General features: G+C 34.2%; 1 protein-coding gene across 3 annotated transcripts in view; it reads left to right on the top strand.

Moving 5' to 3' along the window:
• LOC149788562 (uncharacterized) overlaps positions 1-22,286 on the top strand; it is a 92,004-nt gene that overhangs the window by 66,660 nt on the left and 3,058 nt on the right. For 2 of the 3 annotated variants that reach the window (XM_089974599.1, XM_089974597.1), the window contains 8 exons: positions 2,687-2,764; positions 3,382-3,442; positions 5,863-6,282; positions 11,448-11,532; positions 15,923-16,002; positions 16,939-17,013; positions 17,573-17,707; positions 20,667-22,091. In XM_089974599.1, the coding sequence (XP_089830725.1) occupies positions 2,687-2,764; positions 3,382-3,442; positions 5,863-6,282; positions 11,448-11,532; positions 15,923-16,002; positions 16,939-17,013; positions 17,573-17,707; positions 20,667-20,807 (1,075 nt within the window). In that variant the 3' untranslated portion in view covers positions 20,808-22,091. Of the gene's footprint in view, positions 1-2,686; positions 2,765-3,381; positions 3,443-5,862; positions 6,283-11,447; positions 11,533-15,922; positions 16,003-16,938; positions 17,014-17,572; positions 17,708-20,666; positions 22,092-22,286 lie in introns of those variants that run through there. The other variant, XM_089974598.1, reaches the window with a different exon arrangement.

The raw sequence follows: 22,286 nt of genomic DNA, 5'->3' as shown, positions 1-22,286 counted from the left end.
CTAGGCTGGCATTGTGGGTAGTATCCCATGTTATAGTTTGTCTAACCTGGTGAGTAGTATCCCAAACTATATTTTGTCTGGGATGGCATTGTGGGTAGTATCCCATGCTATAGTTTGCCTAGGCTGGCATTGTGGGTAGTATCCCCCCCCCAAATAAACATGCTGAGAATATTTAAGGTAGCAAACATTATTAGGTCTTTAAGTTTGTTCTAGCAGTCGAAATAAGTATTTTTTGAGAGCTCTCTTGAATGTGATCACTGTGTCTTTGTGTCTAAGTTCAGTGGGCAATTCATTCCACGTTGCTGGGCCCTGGTATGCAAAAGAACGCTGTCCATATGACTTTGTTTTCATAGTGGGAATAATGAGTATACGAGTGTCAGAAGACGAGCTTAAGTATCTTGCTGGTGTGTACACATGGGTGAGGTCTGATAGGTATGTTGGACTAGAGTCCGACAGTGAAATGTAGCACAGAGAACAAAGTTTGTGTTTGATTCTAGATCGAATGGATAGCCAGTGTAGGGTACAGAGCAGCGGGGAGGTGTGCTCTGATCGTGGTACTCTAAGTATGATCTGAGCAGCTGTGTTTTGAACTTTTTGAAGTTTCTGGAGTAGATATTGAGATGAACCAGACAGAATTGAGTTACAATAGTCCAGTCTTGAAAGTACTAATGAACACACAAGTGTTTTAGTGGCATCAACTGAAAGATATTTGCGAATTGAGCTGATGCGTCTCAGCTCAAGATATGCAGCCTTGCATATGTTCATGACATGTTGGTGCAATGGGAGATTACTGTCCAGAGTAACACCTAGGTTTCACACTGATTGTGTGAATTTAATGTTGGTGTTGCTGATATTTATTGTTTGAGGTAAAGGGTGTGAATGAGAAAGTCTTTGTGCTGTGATCAGAATGGCCTTAGTTTTATCATCAGTCATCTGCAGCGTGTTACATGTCATCTACGATTTCACATCAGAAATGCACCTCTCTACACCTTGGTAGTTGGCAGCATACTTTTCAGTTGGGTGGCTAGATTTGTATATTTGGGTGTCATCAGCGTACAATTGGTGAGACACTGGATGATAATCTATGACACTTGAGAGCGACTGGCTGTATAGAATGAAGAGAACAGGTCCAAGAACAGACCCCTGTGGAACACCACAACATAGATCAACTGGGCTGGAGTTTATTCCATTTGCAGATACAATTTGTGTCATGTTCACCAAGTAGGACTTGAACCACAGTAATGCAGTATGATGTATGCCAAATACATGCTGGAGACGGTGAAGTAATATATCATGGTCTGTTGTGTCAAATGCTGCAGGCAAATTAAGGAGGGTGAGGACTGTAATCTTTCCACTATCCAACGCAGAGAGAATGTCATTAACTACTTTTAGAAGAGTACTTGCATTGCTAAAAAGACTGTTTGAATTTAGAAGAGATACAAGCTGGGATAGAACAATCTTTTCTATGATTTTTTATATGAAAGGGAAATTAGAAACTGGGTGGTAGTTCTTTCAATCGTTATGGTCTAGTGTTGATTTGTTCAGCAAAGGCTTTACAATGGCAGTTTTGAAAAATGATGGAAATTCTTCGGATGAGAGAGAGGTATTAATAGCATCAGTTAGTGAAGGCAATACTGGATCTAAGCACTCAAGCAGCAGTGATGTTGGAATTGGATCAAGTTCACATGACTTTGGTCCACTCTTCATCAGGATTGTACGTACGAAATCCATAGAGACAGGTTCAAATGCTGATAATGGTTGCCGCTCAAATTCTGTATCCCTACTGTATGGTGACGACGAGTCAATTGAAATTGTGGTGTCAAGCTTATCTCTAACGGTTTGTACTTTGTCACGGAAGAAATTTGCAAACATGTCCGGAGGGTCGACTGGAGAGAAGGTAGTTGGAAGTGGTGTATATTTGTTCCTTGACATTAGCCTGTTAGTAATCTCGAAGAGCTCTTTGCAGCTGGAACTTTACATGATCTTAGTAGTGTAGTGTGCTGATTTCGCTACATGAACTATATTTGTGACATTCTTCTTAGCGGCTTCACAGATTTGCTTATGAAAAGTGAGTCTGGTGGAACGCCAGAGCCTCTCAGCTTTACCGCGGTCTCTTTTAGCAGTGCGAAGCTGGTCCCTAACACTGCTATACCATGGAGAACACTTTTGAATTGATACTCTGCACTTGGTAGCTGGGGCATGTTTGTCGAGCAATGAACGCAGTTATCGAGTTGTTCTGCGGTAGGAGGTAAGCAAGTTGTTAGGTTTGCTTGGATTTCGTGCATTAGTTTGGTTCTATTTATCATACAGAGGTTTCTCTTAGTAGCAGATAAAGGTGGAGAGCTAGGGACTGATACGTCAAGATGGCATATAATGTAGAGGTGATCTGATGCAAGGTCACGGGATACCAGGGAGGACCGTAGAATGTTATCATCAGGTCTATGAAGAATCCAGTCTAAAATGTGACCATGTTTATGGATGGGTTGGTTAACTGACTGTTTAAGGTTGAAAACGGTTAACTGACTGTTTGAGGTTGAAAACATTATTAATGGAATCTATGAGTTTTGGTATATTTGAGTTTCCGGGACAGTCAAAATGAAAGTTGAAATCTCCAAGAGAGAGAGAGAGAGAGAGAGAGAGACATATACTCACACATTCAAAGCTTATATTTCTGTTATATTTGCAGGTCTCTATTCTTTTTGAACGGTTGGCCACTGGAAGTCATAGGAAGGAATTCGAATGCGTTACAGTTTTGTTATTTCAGGTGAGAATGTTTATATTGAACGTCCTCATTATTCTCTTGACAGTAATTTAAATACACAATTATCGAGCAAGTCAAACGCAGGAACATTCAAAATGGTTGTGTATTTCCTTCACAGTTATAAAAAAACATGTACAATTATCAAACGCAAGAACCAGTCAAATGCTATTTGTTGTCTTTTTGTTCACAAAATCCACAATTATTTGAAAAGTGGACTGCTAGAACCAGTCAAATGTAATTTTATTCCCTTCCCATTCACATACATGCTTTTTTTCTTTTTGGAGGGTGCTCTTACCTGTTTGATCTTCTCAGACCAGTCAGGGAGGCCCTCCTGTCCTACTTGTAAATGTTTGCTATATTGTATATTTGGTTGTGTGGTATATTTACTTTTTTCGTTATCTTTTTCCTAAGAAGAAAAAATTCTTCTGCCATCCTTGCGTTTTCTTTTTCTCTCTGCCTTTTTCTTTTCTCATACATACACACTTGTAAAACAGGTGAACTGCTAGAACCAGTCAAATGCGATACTATATGTGTAAGACATTCAAGACATTGTCGAGCTATACGAATTCCATATAATGTATACACTGTTATAACTAATGCCATAAATCCTCTGATTACAGGAGAGATGTTGTCTTGGTAAGGGATAGTAATTTCTCGGATTGGATCTACATTGTGAAGTCGGTACGTAATACTGTCATCCCGTATTCGTGAAACATTTTCAGCTTTGGCTAGAAATTCAGTTTGAGTTACAATAACGTTTCTTCGAATAAGCTAGCTCTGCAGGAAAGGTAAAGATTCTCCTAATTAGCAATCACGCATGCATACTGAATTTTACAGTTAGCTCTGGTTACGTGATATATATATATATATATATATATATATATATATATATATATATATATATATATATATATATATATATATATATATATATATATAGGCAGTAATATATGTGTAGTAATTATAGGCTATGAAGCAAATTTAGAGAATTGTTTAAAAGAAAATGAGTCAGCTACAAAATATAATGTTATTTGTGAATGACTGTCTTTTTCTAGTCTTCTTGGTTTAAACCGCTTGGTTTCGATGTTCTAAGGCGGCATATCCAGTAAGGTTCCTTTTCTTTCTTGGTTTCGGAACCCCAGCTGGGGTTGTGGGCAGTTGCAATAAGTGTTATATCACTGAAAGTGTGGCTGGGGTGGAGAAGTGTTCTGCGATCGGACTTCTGTACAGCTTCTTTGTCATCCAATCAGATCTATGAAGGTTGGAGTTCTGAAATCAGGAAAGAAAAGGAATCTTACTGGATACGCTGCCTTAGAACATTGAAACCAAGCGGCTTAAACCATGAAGACCAGAAAAAGACAATCATTCGCATTTTCTTATAAATAATTCTCTAAATTTGCCAAATAGTCTATAATTACAACTATAACAATGAAATACCCGGGATATAATTTGTGCTTACATAAAATTACGTAAAACAACATATGTCGTTATGGCTCATCGATTTCTAGGTCATAAAAATATGTTCCAGCATCAGCAACAAGTTGAAATAAACTAGTTGAAACAAATAAATTTAAATGTTTAATTCCTGTAGAAACAGCCATGTAAAAGTTTGCAAACACAAGGGTTTTGTGTTTTATTTGTTTGTTTTGTCTATGGTTTGTAATTATCTTTTGAAAAAGACTCATTAAGAATCGAAAGCGCTCAGGCCAGTTAGATAATAGTTTTGCACTGTTTGTTGACAGTCTATTGCATTTATCTTAATCAATACCTGACACATGTGATCCCTTGCTGGATCCAGTGCACTTGAAAGGACTGTCATTCGCCATATGATTTGTATTATATATACAGACTCTTATGTTAAGTGTGTAGCCTCGAATAAACAGTAAAACAAGAAAGAGTGAAACAATAAGCTTTGAAAAATACTAAATAAATATACAATAAGAAATTTCAGTGTTAAGAATCATATCCAAAAATAATCCAAGAATAATCCACGAATAAAATTTTAGAAATCCTAATAATGAAATGTTCAAAAGATTTCAAGTTCGAGTCCCGACGAAGAATCCAAGATGGAAGGCGATGACTTATGCTGTATCCTGTTCAATGTTGTTGTCTACAGTTCCTTGTAGAAACACAAGAAATAATCCTCCGGTTTTTGGAAATCACAATTTAAAAAAAGAAGAAATGTTTTTGTTCATGAATTCTGTATGAGCACTCAAAAATATTTCGAGAGAAACGATTTAATCCCTTTGAATCGAAATAATTTGAATAAACATTAAAATGTAATTCCCAAAATGACACAACAAAAGAAACACCTTTACATCTCAGTGTTTAGAAGCCCAACTGAGATTATTTCTCTAAAACGATGGTTTAAAACTTGAATTTTACGCAAAACAGATGCCTGGACAAGAGTTACGTGATCATGTTTACATATAAAAAAAATCACGTAGCCCCTGTATGTCCTTAATAAGAACCACTCATTTTACTCCGAGAATAAAAGTTGTTTACTTCACTAAAATCTATTTATAAGTCGAGGGTCACGTATCCAACACAGCCCCGATCTCGACCTTGTTATTCCCACAATAAAAGTAAATTAAAAGAAACTTGTTGACGTGACTGTTGCTAATTTTGAATTAAGGTCGGGAACCTGGTCAGCCTTACGTGTTTACAAAAATGAACAGTCAAGGTAAAACTATTTTCTGGAAAAAGTATCGAGTTCCTAGTAAACAGAACTACATTATTTTGACATATAATGAAAATAAACAGATTTTCAAGCTTACAAACAATTAAATCAGATATAAATTATATCAAGTATATATGACAAGACACACGCACATGCTTCTTCACTGAATCATTGAATATGAGTAAATGATTTTAAATTTCGTGTTCATACTTAAGTGTGAATTAGGGGTTTGAACGGTAAACATTTTCATTAGAGGACTTTGAATTAGTTTATTAATTTTGTTACAACTGTTAAGTGCTCTTGGAAGTTAGAATTTTTTTTCTTGAATGTGACAATGCTTTTAAATTTGTTATTTAGGGTGCAACATAAATATCAACTCATAACAATAATATTTTCTTTATATCGACTTATTCGATGCCAGGGATCCTTAACAGTGTTGAAGAAATTAGAAAAGGTTTATCCAACAGTGAACTCAAGGACCGGAAACTACACGGAGAAAGCCCACACACACGGTTATTTCTCTTTTCGAGTCGATGAAACGGACTACCATCGTTATGCTGATTATAATCACATACAATTGCCACGCCCACTGTCTCCTCCGAGGAACAGCGATTCTGATGACGACAGTAGTGACGGGAATGAGTATGGATCTGTTGAAGACATAGATCTATTGGCATTTCCTTTGCTGAAACGAATAAACCTTATAATGAGGCCAAAGAGTGCTTCCGCGGACTATCTCAGAACCAACACTAAGAATTTTAATGGAAATTCAAGTCATGCAAGAAGGCCCGTCAAGTCAGCAAAAAGCGATTCCATGAGCAAGTCGAGACGAAGACGTCTGGTGAGCTAAATCATTTTTTTGTTGTTGTATTATAATCAGCATTTATCTTCTTAATGTCTTTTCCTCTTTATTTGCTCGGCATTTCCACTTGATTACCTCTTCATTGACGGATATACAAGTTCTTCATGCTATGCAGGTTTCGAGGCCTCGTGACTTTTTAAGTACATGGAGTTAGATATTTATATCTTTGATGTAAGTAGAATTCACAGTATTTTTTAAATTTAAGATCGTGTTTCAAAAACATTTTGGGCAATCACATAAATAATTAATAATACAGCTTCTTAATTTTACATTTCTGTTTATAATAACTTTTGGCAACATATAAATATTAGGTTTTGAAATGATCAGTAAGCCATCTACTGTAATGGTAATTCTTGGCATGGCCAGTATACCATCTCTCTTAATATTAGTACATGACATGATTACACGATCTGTAGCAATAGGCGTCTCCCTTAATATTAGTACATTCCATGATTGCACGGTCTGTATCAATAGGCGTCTCCCTGATCATCAGTACATGACATGATTACACAATCTGTATCAATAGGCGTCTCCAATAATATTAGTACACGACATGATTACACGATCTGAATCAATAGCCATCCTCTTAATATTAGTACATGACATGATCACATGATATGTATCAATAGCCATCTCCCTTAATATATGGCACATGATATGAATACACAATCTGTATCAATAGGCATCTCCATTTATATTAGTACATGACATGATTACACGAAGTGTATCAATAGGCGTCTCCCTTTATATTAGTAGATGACATGATTACACGGTCTGTATCAATAGGCGTCTCCCTTAATATTAATACAGAATATGATCACACGATATGTATCAATAGGCGTCTCTGTTAATATTAGTACAGGACATGGTTACATAATCTGCATCCATAGGAGCCTCCCTTAATATTATTTCATGACATGATTACACCATATGTATCAATAGGCATCTCCCTTAAAATTATTACAGGGCGTGGTTACACGATCTGTATCAAAAGGCATATCCGTTAATACTAACTTGTGTGACATGATTAGACGATATATAGCAATAACACCCCCTTATGAGAGTACATGACCTGATTGCACGATATATATCGATAAATCGTCTCCCCTAATATTAGTGTATGTATCAATAAACATCTCTATTAATGTTTGTACATGACTGTATATGTGTGTATGCGTGTGTGATTTGGAATTTTAACGTAGCTTTAACAATTTTTCAGTCATATCGCAACGATGTCTGCAGTGTGACAGTTTATAGTGATGTCTGGCACTGGGGCATCCTGCCGCAGACATGTAGCATGATGTCCCAACCAGTCACATTATCCTGACACCAGGCCGAACAATCCTAACACTATCCTCTTAATGCTGAGCGCCAAGCGATGCAGCTGTTAGTACCATTTTTGTAAGTCTTTGGTATGTCTCGGCCGGGGATCGAACCCATGACCTCCCGCATCCGAGGCGAACGCTCTAACCACTAGGCCACAGGAGCGGTCATGTGTATATGTAAATGACTGTGAATGTGTGTATATAAATGACTGTGTGTATATAAATGACTGTATGTGTGTATATATGCATTTGTGTGTCTCTTAACCTGCACCAACTTACGTAGCGATCCTCAGTATCTTCTTGCATGAAATCTGGAATACCAGTGTGTGCGATCATCAGAATGTAATTTCCAGTCATACTGAGTTTGCATTATGATTTCACATAGAAACAGACCTCCATATTTATTCGATATTTATTAAAATTATTTATTATACAGTTTTAATAATGTATTAAGTCTATACTGCAACTTTTAAGTCAAACATCTCCCCAGCTGTATGCTAAATTAACCAGCAAGTTATTTCAGTCAGGAAATATGTAAGCACAATCTCATCTATTGTTTTGTTTACCTCTCCATTTTATTATTGTCTTTTTTTTTCCTCCGGGCACAATATCATTACTACAGTTTGGTACAACAATCGGACTGTTATATATGATTTTACATATCTTGTCTTCATAGCGAATACCCCCAATGGAGATCGTACACAACTGAACTAAATTCCTTATGATTCTGGATAATTTTCCATAATGCGGTAGAAAGTCTTCATTGGGGGATTCAACAGTCGTCCCTTGTTTGTAAGTTTTAAAGGCATGACAATGAACGTCACAAATGAGTCTCAAAATATTTTTAAGCAGCTATATACGGTTCTTCAGCAATATTTCATTTCATTTAATGCTGTAGTGCCATTCATCAAGAATATTCCATTCGTTTTGTTGCTGGGTTGCCTTTCATCAAGAATATTCCATTCGATTTATATTGTTGTATTGCCAGTCATCAAAAATATTCCGTTCGATATATTGTTGTATTGCCATTCATCAACAATATTCCATTAGATATCTTGGTGTATTGCCATCCATCAAGAAATGTCCATTCCTTTTATTGTTGTATTGCCATCCATCAAGAATGTCCCTTACTTTTATTGTTGTATTGCCATTCATCAATAATTTTCCATTTGATTGGTTGCTGTATTGCCATTCATCTGACAAGAATTTTCCGTACGTTCTTTTTGTTGCTGTATTGCAATTTACCAAGCATATTGCATTCGTTGTATTGCTGTATTGCCATTCACCAAGAATATTCCATTTATTTTTTTGACTTCTCTCCTAATAACTCTTAATGGGAATATTGAAACAAACCCGGGACCTAAGGAAGATAATGAAATTTCTTGACTTCGTTTTAATATAAGGAGCATCCGATAATGATTTGATATTTTGGAAAGTATACATGCAGATGTTTAAATTTCATGCTTTAGTGATACGCATTTAAAATGTATCATCCATCTGGATAAATTAAAACTGTCTGCTTTTAAAGAACCTTTTAGAAACGACAGAAAGTGTCACACAAACGGCATGATGGTGTATATTCCTGATAAACGATTTAGCAACCGGCATGATGGTGTATACTTCCGATAAACGATGTAGCAACGGCTGAACGATTCGAACATTGGCTGTCGTGATATTCAACTTCTGCGGATTGAAATTCTGTTACCCTGGTATAAAGTAGCCGTAGATTTTACCCTGGTATAAAGTAGCCGTAGATGTTACCCTGTTATAAAATAGCCGTAGATGTTACCCTGGTTTAAAGTAGCCGTAGATGCAGAGTGAAGATCAGACTCCTCTCCTACAAATTACTGGGAAATTTTTTAAACTTCGATTTATATCATATGTGACACGTATTAACATATTTCTATTATAATTATATCTTAGACTCACTCAGACATTTTCTGCATAATTAATTGGTGTTATGTCAAGATATATTCTACGGAATATGATAAGGAACCCATCACGAATTACTCACTCTGACATTCTAAAACCTGATATACTATTCTTTTTAATCTGTTTTTAAAGAAATAATCCAGACAAATGGAAACTTTCGCATATTCATCCCATTGCGAAATTGTGATTTACACGAATTTCCAATTATGGAACACTCCGTGTACTTAGCTGTGTAGCAAAGTTTTGGAATGATGCATTTAATAAAACCTGTCGTTTTACAAGTATCAGCCAGGTTTCCGTCCTAATTACTCCACTGTTTGTCTACTTATTAAACTCTATATTAATACATGTATACGTAAGTTACCAGACAATCACATTACTCTTATATTGTGTTTTCTGATCTAATAAAAAGCTTTTGATCGATTTTGTCACAGGCGTTTATTATTCAAATTGAACTAACAAGATGTTTTATAAATTTGATGAAATGGTTTGAAAATTATGTTTGTAAAAAAAAAACAACAAATTGCTGTTTCGCATGATATTCATTTACGATAAATATTTATAAATGTTGGTGTGCCACAATGATTCATACTTTGACCTCTTTTATTTCTAATCTACGTGACCGATATTGCCGATTGTTTGATCTCTCTCACCCTTTTCTTTACAAGTCATCTCTGCATTGCCATTCCCATTATCATGCTGAAACAGAACTAGTGATTATGATCTTATTAAAACTACATAAATCCAGAAAAAGAAGAAGAAGAAAAATACAAAAAAAACCAAAAAACAGTGGCTATGTTTTCCACAAACAAGAAAGTCCTTGTAATAATTATTTTGAACTTGTTTTTGAAATTGCTGATCATAAGTATGTGGATTCTCATCGTCGTCTTGGTACTTTAATCAGATATCAAGTGGACCGTCAATCTGAACTCAATCTTTAAACAGTATTATCTTTAATAGCCGCCAGTCTTTAAAAACTAAAATAGAAACTTAGCGGGCAACTTTGATCAGAACTATGTATAACATCTATAATGCCAATATTGAATAAGCCAGAATAGTTGCGTGTCTTCTAAAATGAACGAGTAGCCATACTCGCTGTTTTGAAACAGGGTGTAACATTCTGCAGTCAAGACCAAGGAGACAAACATTCTTATCATAATATACAATTAAATTGGGGCATGATCTGGACATTCTCGTTGAAGTACCCCCTTCCGGTGTCCAAACAAACAAATTATAACCTTCAACATTCAATACTATAGTTACTTGCAATTTCAGGGTAAATTCTACTAAAACATTAGCCTTATTTTAACAATCTTAAACAAGATACCCAAGGTTGCATGCCTTACAATGCTTTAAAATGTTCATGTCCAAATATCAAATCCAGTAAAATGCTTCTATTTACCGCGTTAAACTTATTGGGATCACTGTTTGTTCCTGAAGTGCAGTAGAAAGCACCATGCATTTCTTCAGGTTCTGTCCCAAGTAGTCGGCAACGAACCGAGTTGATGAGAAAATTACGCTCAGCATCAAATCCATCTGTTAGCTTAGATTAACTACTTTGCGGAAAGGGCGGTGCACATGAAAGAATTCTAAATCATGTATGCAAATATATAAATGATTCCGAACGGTTTCAATAACGTATTCAAATTGCGATTGCTATCAATGTGTCTGTCCCCCCCTCTCTCTCTCTCTCAATTTCACACACACACACACACATATCATCATCACTATATTTTTTCATTGTTAGTTTCTGCCACATGAGAGAGGGCTAATTGAAGTGTTTATAACGTGTTCCCAGTCCCATGGTAGTGTGTAAAAAAATAACATGTTTAAACTAAATATGCCCTGTATAAAACTATCTTAGAACGATGTCACATTTTATTTCAGGTTTTGTATTCAGAAAGGCGAGGCAAATCAGTTACTCAGACAACGACAACGCCTTCAATATCAGTGGATATCATGCAAATGAAAGGTAATACAAATACAAACTGGAAAACTATTGTGCATTTACAAAACAACTATTCGCACCATATATGAATTGCTAAAAACAACGATAAACCAACCTTTATGAATTACTAAAAACAACGATACACACCCAATTAGAATTACTAAAATAACGATGGACACCCTATATGAATTACTAAAATAACGATGGACACCCAATATGAATTACTAAAATAACGATGGACACCCAATATGAATTACTAAAATAACGATGGACACCCTATATGAATTACTAAAATAACGATGGACACCCTATATGAATTACTAAAATAACGATGGACACCCAATATGAATTACTAAAATAACGATGGACACCCAATATGAATTATTAAAACGACGATACATACCCTATATGAATTACTAAAAACAACGATACATTGAATTAATAAAAACAATGATACACACCCTCAGTGCCGGATTACCAAATAAGCAGAGTAGGCACCGACTAAGGGGTCCTACGACAATGGATCAAACAAATATTGATAAAAATTATTAGGAGATAATTTGTGAGGGGGGGCCCCAAGATTTCGACTGCCTAAGGACCTAAGGGCGTCCACGGGGATTATTCCAACACTGCACACCCTTTATGAATTACAAACAACCTTGATATGACTTATTTTTAAAAAAAAAACTATACACACCCTTTTGGAATTATTAAAAACAATGATACACACCCAATACGAATTATTAAAATCAACAATACACACCCTATATGAGTTGCTAAAATCAACGATACACACCCTTTTGGAATTATTAAAAACAATGATAGACACCCAATATGAATTATTAAAAACAACGATACACACCCTATATGAACTACTAAAAATAGCAATACACTCCATATATGAATTACTAAAAACAATGATACCTACCCTTTATGAATGACTAAAAACAACGATACACATCTAATATGAATTATTAAAAACAACGACACCCACCCAATATAAATTACTACAGCATTGATACACACCCTATATTAATTACTGAAAACAACGAAAAACACCTTACATGCATGACTAAAACCAACGATACACGCCTTTTATGAATGAAATACTAAAACAATGATTCATGCCCGACATGAATTACTAAAACGATACACGCCCTATATATACCTTACTAAAAACAATGATACACACATGTTATGAATTACTAAAAACAACGACACATACCCAATAAGAATTAATACAACAATGATACATACTCTATATTAATTACTGAAAACAACGAAAAACACCTTACATGAATTACTAAAAACAACGATACACACCTTTTATGAATGAATTACTAAAACAACGATACACACCCAGTATGAATTACTAAAACAACGATACACACCGTATACGAATTACTAAAAATAATCATATACCACCAATATGAAATTACTAAAAACAATGATACATACCCTGTTATGAATACCCTATATAACTTATTAAAAGCAATGAGACATATCTAATATGAATTACAAAAATCAACCATACACCCCTATATGAATGACTAAAAATAGCAATACACACCATATATACCTTATTAAAAACAACGATACACACCCAGTATGAATTACTAAAAACAACGATACACACCCTACATGAATTACTAAAAACAACGATACACATTCATTGTGAATTACTATTTAGAGGAAGGGCGTGGAGAAGTACGTACCGATAATTTTGTTTTTTTGTGGTTTGGGTACGGGAGAGGATTTTTCTTCGAGACGGATTATTATTATTATTGTTATTATTATTATTATTATTTTTATTATAAATGGAAATTAAAAGTGATAATGAAAGACCAAGCGTGGTGGTATTTCGCAGAGGTGATTATCTCAAAAGTTACGAAAAATGATAATATGGCCATACAGAGGTAAAAATTGAATCATATTATAAATATTTAGGATGCTTGTTTTCTTAAAAATAACTCTTGGTATATGGGCCATCGAAATGGATCCTTACAGGCGCTGAAGGCTATGCAAGTATTGAAGCAAAGTCTTTCAAAATTTGTCAGATTACCCGTAACTGGATTGCTTTCAGTTTGACTCGAAGATAGCTCCCATCCTTAGCTATGGGGCTGAGGTTTGGGGGTTTTACGATGCCAATAAAATTGAAAAATCTCATTTGTCATTTGGAAATATATTCTTGGCACATCTACCCCTAAAGCATTCGTATATAATGAATTAAGAAGAATTAGCATGCATAGCATAAGATATACATGTTTGAAATATTGGCTAAGAAATCTAAAACTTCCAGAAAACAGATATCCTAAACAATGCTACGATTTACAGTTAAGATTGGATGTGTGTGTGAGCGAATTGTGATTGCTGGGCTAACAATACTAACAAGCTTCTATTTACATTTGGATTTGACAATGTTTGCTGTATTCAGGGCGCAAATGATGGAAATACATTTCTTAGATTGTTCTGCCAGAGATTTGAAGATACGTTTCGGCAAAAGCTGCAGGATGAGATTAAATTGATGGAAAGACTGCATTTCTATAGATCACTGGGAGTATATTTCACTTGTCAAATATATCTAGAACTGTTAGGAGATAGCGATTTTTGTTTTATAATTACTATGCTTAGAATGGGGAACTTGCCAATCAGAGGTAAAGCAGGAAGATATGAAAGTATTTACTATGAAGAAAGGTTGTTTCAAATTGTAACGTTAATGTCAAACATGAATTCCATTTTATTACTGTTTTTCCGCTATGTCAAGAATTATGAAGAAAATATTCACCCACCTTTGTATATAAAAATCCAACATTAGAAAAATGTATGATTTTTATACAAAGTGATAGCAGTAAAATTCTGATGACTAATTTAACAATGTTTACCATCAAAGACTTAAAGATTAGAGAAACTATTTTATCATCGACTACTGCTAAACAAGACTGTAGGTCAATATTAAAAACTTCCTCCATGCAGGATTTAGGGTTCTCTATAAATTAGTTTGTGTGATTGCTTTGTAATATATACATGTATTTCACCCAATTTGAAAAATTCAATAATGATTACTTTCGTGTATTACACTTCCAATAGACACGATGTTATTTTGTTACGCACTAGAAACTCACTTTGTACTGTATGATACATGAATATATATCATGGGCCAGTAACGTGCATTACAAATAAACATTATTATTATTATTATTATGGACAGGGTGTCTTTCGTAAAATGACATATAACATGTTGACAGTAGGATCAACTTTTTTTCAGTCAGAGAGCAACAGGAAATATTTTGTCTCAAAATCTCTGGTGAAATGGTCTTAATATTTCTATGAACCATATATTTTACTTGTAAAGGATAGGCCTCGTCGATGTTTGACTGTACAACTGATGTGTCTCCTCCAGTTGGAACCATATTTTTGACTTGTCAGTGGTGAGCCTCCTAGGTTGTAAATCTATAGATCGTCTAATCAATTTGTAAGGGGTGTGCCCTCTCAGGTTGGAGGCATCTATTTGACTTGTAAACGGCGAGCCTACTCAGATTGTAACCATATATTATGCTTTTAAAGTGTGAACCTCCTCTGGTTAAAACCGTATATTTAACTTGTAGACTGGCCTCCTCGGGATGGAACCATATATTTAACTTTTAGACTGGCCTCCTCGGGCTAGAACCATATATTTAACTTTTAGACTGACCTCCTCGGGCTAGAACCATATATTTAACTTGTAGACTGGCCTCCTCGGGTTGGAACCATATATTTAACTTGTAGACTGGCCTACTCGGGCTAGAACCATATATTGAACTTGTAGACTGGCCTCCTCGGGCTAGAACCATATGTTTAGCTTGCAGACTGGCCTCCTCGGGTTGGAACCATATATTTAACTTGTAGACTGGCCTCCTCGGGCTAGAACCATATATTTAACTTGTAGACTGGCCTACACGGGCTAGAACCATGTATTTAACTTGTAGATGGGCCTTCTCCAGTTGGAACCATATATTTAACTTGTAGACTGGCCTACTCGGGCTAGAACCATGTATTTAACTTGTAGACGGGCCTTCTCCGGTTGGAACCATATATTTTGCTTTTCCAGGTAGAGCTTCCTTTGGTTGCTTTGATTTTTCGTGTCATAATTTGGAGTAGTTACGCAGCCACAAAAGTGAATATAAAACCACTAAAATAGTCACGTTATCCAAGCAGTTGACCTTGTTAATGATCTGGGTTTTTATTTAAATTACTCATTAGTACTTTGATCTTTGCCGGTGAAGATCTATGGCTATAGCAGCAAGCGTTTTTAACACAAATACATGAATTTTGGAGAGGTCGAGGAGTTTAATGAATTTTCTGGAAAATAAAAATAAAAAATTCGATTCTCTAATTATTCTGGTTTAAATGTTTGCAAACATTCTGCATTTTATAGAAACGCCCAGAGATGAAACTGAAGGCCTGATCGGAAAGAGAACCATAATAGATGATTTCGATTCTGCGGTGAAAAGCAAGGTAGGATCAATAATACATTTGAGCTTACAAGTAAAAAGGAAATTCCCTAAATCATGTATTTTATGTTGTTTTTTAAAATTGAAGAATAAAATTTTAAATTTTTATTTCCAATTGTCATCATTTAATAAAGTTCATAATTTTACTAACTTAAAATAATAATAATAATAATAATAATAATAATGAATATACCTAAAATTTGCAGTTACGTTTCCTAACAAATATGACCGATTTAAGTAATTATTTATTGATTATTGGGAGTCGGTGTTGGGGAGATATTTCTCAGCCACATTAATTAATCAATTTCTCGGAACAGATCTAATAATGTTCATGATTATGATTCTTCATGACAACATGAATTAGCTTCGTAAAATGGACAATTCTTTATTTATTAACATTGGGAATTATATGGATATTTGTAGGATGGCCTGTTTAGTAATTTAAGGTAGGAATAACGTTTTGTATTATGTGTTTAGGTCATGTTTTGCATTGCATTGCGTGAAGAACTAATATTCGGCTCGATAAGACTTACTAATAAGTCATACAAAAATGAAACAAGAAAACCCCCATGTACATTTGAAAATAGTTTTGCGATGTTTGGTCATTAGGTGATTATAGAAAAAATATAATGTAGTTTTTTAACTTTTAAGAACTTTGAAGTGACGACTGTACTGAGGTCATTAGAAATAGGGGAAAACATGGACTATCAAGCCAAGTTCAGGCAGGTGTTTGATCCACTCGGTATGAGACCTCTTGGGTGTACCAAGCATAATACAGCTGAAAAAATTAATTAACTCTTCATTTTTCAGTAGATTTATATAAACGTCCTGTTACAAAAGTTAAAACTGGACATAGTAATTCTTGTAGAGATGAAAATGATATTACAATGTTCAATCTTCAGTGTCAGCCACTATAATGTTTTGTCTATCCCTTTTTCAGACCAAGGAGACAACGGCAGCAGATCTTAACCCTGAGTTTATGACAATACAAACGCTGACCAAAGGACAGGCATTCGTAAGGAAAATACTTATTTGGAAATACTACTTTTATTTGAGGTTGAAAAACGTTAGCATAGGCTACTAGAACTAGGGTGATATCATACAGGCTGTTAGGGCCAGGAGATATCACACAAGCTGTTGGGACCAGGAGAAATCATACAGGCTGATAGGATCAGGAAGAAATCGTTAACACGGATCAAAGCACTTAATCATCGAGTCAGACACTTGTCCTAGATCTCATTGGATGCAAGTGGTGACAAATCAGTTTTCACAAGTATAAGTCTCTAGTTTGTTTCATTATCTGAGGAAACTATATTTAATTCCATCATTTTATATATGGCAATGCTGGTGAAATTTTAAACTAATCTAATCACCCAGGTTGATGAAAATGGAACTTAGTTCTCTGTTTCTAATTCAACAAATCTAAGCATCCAGGTTGTAGAAAGGAACATAGTTTTTGGTTTCTAAATAAAACTACAATGTATTAATAAATTCTTGCTTCGCAGCACATAAAGGCCATGCGGGCCTTTTTAAAACTCGAATGTTACCTACAGTGGATGATTTTTTCCCTTCAGGGGCTTGCTCAAGTTTTTTTCGAGAACCAGCCATCATTGATACTTGTCAGTAATGGTGCCGAGTGTGTGATGCTCAGTAAGAAAGTTTATAGAGAAAATTGTTCACCTGCATTATTGGAAAGACTGCGGCAAGAGGTAATTAAAAATTTCTTATGGAAAGAAGAGTCATGTTAAAATGTATGATTGTGGCTTATTTGTTTTCCTCAAGTTGCTTTATCAAGAACTCTACTGTTAATTGCCAATTAAAAATATATTGCATATAACTGTATATTGCATATGAATATATCTTGCATATAACTGTATATTGCATATGTATATTGCATATGAATATATCTTGCATTAACTGTATATTGCATATGAATATATCTTGCATATAAATGTATACTGAATATAACTGTATATTGCATATAAATGTCAAATTTAACTTCATTGCAGTCATTCATTTACAACATCTTAGCTACATGGAATAACTGCTGTGTTATACCTCAATAATTATTCATGCTTTATTTTCTCTTCGATTTTTAAGTCAGACATTTTTTAATTTAATAATGCATTAACAATGAAAATATTTGAGATTTAAATTTTGTTTATACTCAGGAAATAACACAAACATAGTCACTGAATGATGTTACTACTCTATGGTCATACAATAATTAACAATAACGAGCAAAACCAAAAAGTAGTGTATACTTGAAAACATAAATTATTTGCCTAAAATACAACATGGGAAAGAAAAATAACATACGGTACGGTCATTGAAATCCTAAAGTCCTAAATGTTCTATCAAATCCAAAAGTAGCAAGTAATCCGAATGAGTTACAAATACAACAAAAGGGGTGTGTGTGTGTGTGTGTGTGTGTGTGTGTGTGTGTGATTAGGATTTTTAACGTAGCTTTAACACTTTTTCAGTCATATCTCTACAATGTCTGCATTGTGGCAGTTTATAGTGATGTTTATCACTAGAGCATCTTGCCGCAGACATGTAGCATGATGTCACACCCAGTCATTATCCTGATACCAGGCCGACCAGTCCTAACACTAAACTCTTAATGCTGAGCGCCTAGCGAGGCAGCTGTTAGTACCATTTTTGTAAGTCTGTGGTATGACTCTGCCAAGGTTCGATCATATGACAAAATAAACAAAACCAACAAGTAAAATGAATTTAAAGGTATTCCAAATGATGGTCAGTAATGTATTGATGTATCAACAGTGCAGAAGAATCACTATGGTATATGGTATAATCCCCTCATATCTTTAAATTAAATCACAGCAAAATCTTGTAACAGTTACAAATCCAAAAAGTCATTAAATTAATTCACAGTAATTCTGCACAGCTCTTGTTCCATTTAATCTGAATATTTCCAGCACTGTAAATCCAACCAAGGATTAAATTATATTAAATTCTCAATATAACTCTTCCAGGACTGGTGATCTAGTTAGAATGCTTTATTCCACACAATAATTTTCTTATATAGAATTATTATGTATATTTGACTTAATTTAATTGTCAATAATTTTCTTATATAGAATGTTAAGTTGTAAGTACTAAAACATAAAGACGGTTCAATGACTCATTTACATTGCACCTCGAACTGGTAAAGAGGAGTCACGTGGGTTACACTAGCTAATCAAGAGTTAGGTCAGTCTAATCTTTATTTAAAAAAAAAAAATGACCTCCATTCACAGCACGTTATGTTTACCCGGATTCAACCTTAGGACTTATGAATGGATCTAAGCAATTGATACACGACTCATCTTACAGTACAAACCCATTTAAAAAGAATAATAGTATCTAAAATATTATTAATTAAATAACCTTTAAAATTTTAATCATAAATGATAATACACATAATACAGATATAGATGACAATGACTACTAAGTTAAGAACACACTTCACAATACATAAAACGAGAGTTACTGAATTGATACTAATGTAAGAGTACTTTTCAGACACAAGACAAACCACTAAAACAGAATGAATACTAATGTGTAATGTATATTTGATTTAATTTGTTTGCCTGTCGTTTTAATTTTTTTATTTTTATTCCATTACATGCTATTGTAATGTAATATTGTTCATTGGACTTGATTTTTGTTATAGTTAAGTTCAGTTCTGTTTGACTTTACTTTTTTAAATATTCATCGGTAAACACATAATAATAGAAACACTGCATCTAGTTTCTGATCTTGATTCAAAACCAGTAACAGTTTTAGTAAACAAGTTTTTTATTTTTTTAAAATTCTTTCTCAAAGTAAGAATTATTAAGTCAGGGTCATACCTGGATTACGTGACATTTATCATGTAACAACCTTCCATTTCTAGAAGGTTGACCTTGTCTGGGAATCTATTTTGCAACTTAATTAGAATTATTACTGATGAGAAAGAATTGTTAGCCATGCCTTTACACTTCAGATGTCAAGTTGTTTATGTTGTGTCCAACTTGGGCTAATTATTTTATTTTCTTAGAAATACTAGTGCTATAAAATATCTATTTGACAAGAACATTTATCAAAGTTTATACAGATTTAAAAAATTGGAATAATATTTTCTGTGATTCTACATGAGGCTGTTGACAATGCAGCACTTCACTGACTATTAATGATGTCATCGTCTTCCATTTTTGATTACACCGGGCTTCAAACTCAGTTTCATTCAGGATTTTTACTATGAGGACTTCTATTTTGTAATTCTTGGATTATATTTTGATTCGATTCGTAAAACCATAAGTTCTGTTTTCTCATTTTTCACTTGATATTCTAGGAAAATTAAAGTTTTTGTTAATATTTTACAAAGCTTGTTGTCTTCACTCTTTTCTGTTACTTTTTGTAGGAGTCTAGACTCGTAACAAATGTAAGAATGCATTTCACACATAAAACATGCCAAAAAAAACCAAATAGCTGAATGAATTTTAAGTAAGAGTACACTTCACACACAAGACAAGCCACAAAAAAGAATAATCAAATGAATAAAAATGTAAGACTTTGCTTCACGACCACACGTTGTTTTCACAAGTGGTATCCTGATGATTTTACAGTAAAGCTGGGAAAATATTTGTCATTAAATTCATTTATTTTTTAATAAAATTTTAATAGGTATCCCCTTATCCATCAGAAGAAGAGTTACAACGAGCTCTCGAGTGCAATGTCGATTGGAACGAGTACAAGAAGATAAACCTCCAAAAGCTTGTAGGCATTTATATGGATGGAAAGAACTCAAGACTGAAATTTACATAGATTGGTTAGTCAAGATTACACCTAATTTACCGTAACACTGTTAACAATTGTTACAATTTAGTCTTAAAAGTTCGAGAGATGTACAACTATAATAGAGAAGTAAACACCATCAATAGACACAGCTGATGCAATGTATAGTACTTTCATTCATATATATATATATAGTTATTTAGGGCTTACACTTAGTGTGTGCGTTCGAAGATCACAGAAATGATTCGACGATGTTGCAAGTTTTATTGGCCATTGGATTTGTGAAGTGAAAAATGTCAGTGTAGATGATAATAGAAATAACTTCTCTTTGTATGTGATGTCACTAGTTAAACATTTCCTCCAAATGTTCCTCCTATACTAGAATGTTTCATGTCAAAACAGATGAACGTACTCCTAACGCCACCTCTGTCTAAACCTACAAGAAAAAGTACTTTATCACAAGATATGACAGAAGCTACAGGCATATTTGTACAAGGGTTCAACCTAGGTCATTGGTTTTTATCGGAAACAAACAATTTAAATGTAAACTTGCCTATGTTTGATGAGTAAAACATACATTGTGCCTTTTCAATATCACTGATGTCTTACAGGCAGGGACCATTTGTATTGCTGAAGATCATAAACACTGGCTGCTCATTTTACATGATTTCTTATTCTGAAGAAGACTGTTTCCATGCGATTTAACTGATGTACTTTTCATAAAATATTCTGTTTTGCATTTATCGTGCTTTACGTACAAAATAGCTGTAGTTAATAATCTTATACATATATGCAAATATATTCTTCATATGACAGTCATCTTTTTAGATGGAAAGATTTGGTGTAACTGTGCAATTCTAGTACATGTTCTTACAATAGTTGAGTAATGCTCAGACTACACACATCTATTACCAGCTGTTAATCAGACGAAGTTTATTTGCAGGCAGTGTGCCATCTGTTACATAATGGCATCTCTTGTGTTTAGTTTGTCGGACTAAGAGGACATCTGCGGCTCTAATGGCTTTGTGTCTGTGATTGTAACAACTAGTTAAGCTTTGTCATAAAATTGTCTTCCTTTCTAAAATATAAGTCAGTGATTTTTACGACTAGGTTAGCTTTTCTAAAATTTGTCTTCCTTTTTTAAATATATGTGAATCTAATTGTTACATTTAGTTAAGCTTTGCTAAATTTGTTTTCCTTTATAGAATATATATAAATCTGTGATTATTATGTTTAGTTAAGCTTTGCTAAAAAATTTCTTCCTTTTTAAAATATAGAAATAAATCTATCTCATTATGCTTCATAACAAACCTTTTTGTGTTTTTTGTGACTTTTTAAAAACAAATATCTTGCATTTTTGTACCTATTTATGTAGAAGTATTTGTACTAAGGATGGCTTATCTTTTGTGGTATGAATGACAATGTATTTCAAGGTTGACTCAGAAACCATATTAAAAAAGACAATGCTTTCAAGGTTGTCTCAGAAACCATATTAAAAAAGACAATGCT

This window comes from Sinohyriopsis cumingii, chromosome 11 (assembly GCF_028554795.1).
Source record: "Sinohyriopsis cumingii isolate HCF-2022 chromosome 11, ASM2855479v2, whole genome shotgun sequence".
In the NCBI taxonomy this organism is placed as follows: Eukaryota; Metazoa; Mollusca; class Bivalvia; order Unionida; family Unionidae; genus Sinohyriopsis; species Sinohyriopsis cumingii.
Note: the sequence above shows the minus strand (reverse complement) of the source record. Positions and strands in the feature narration are given on the sequence as shown.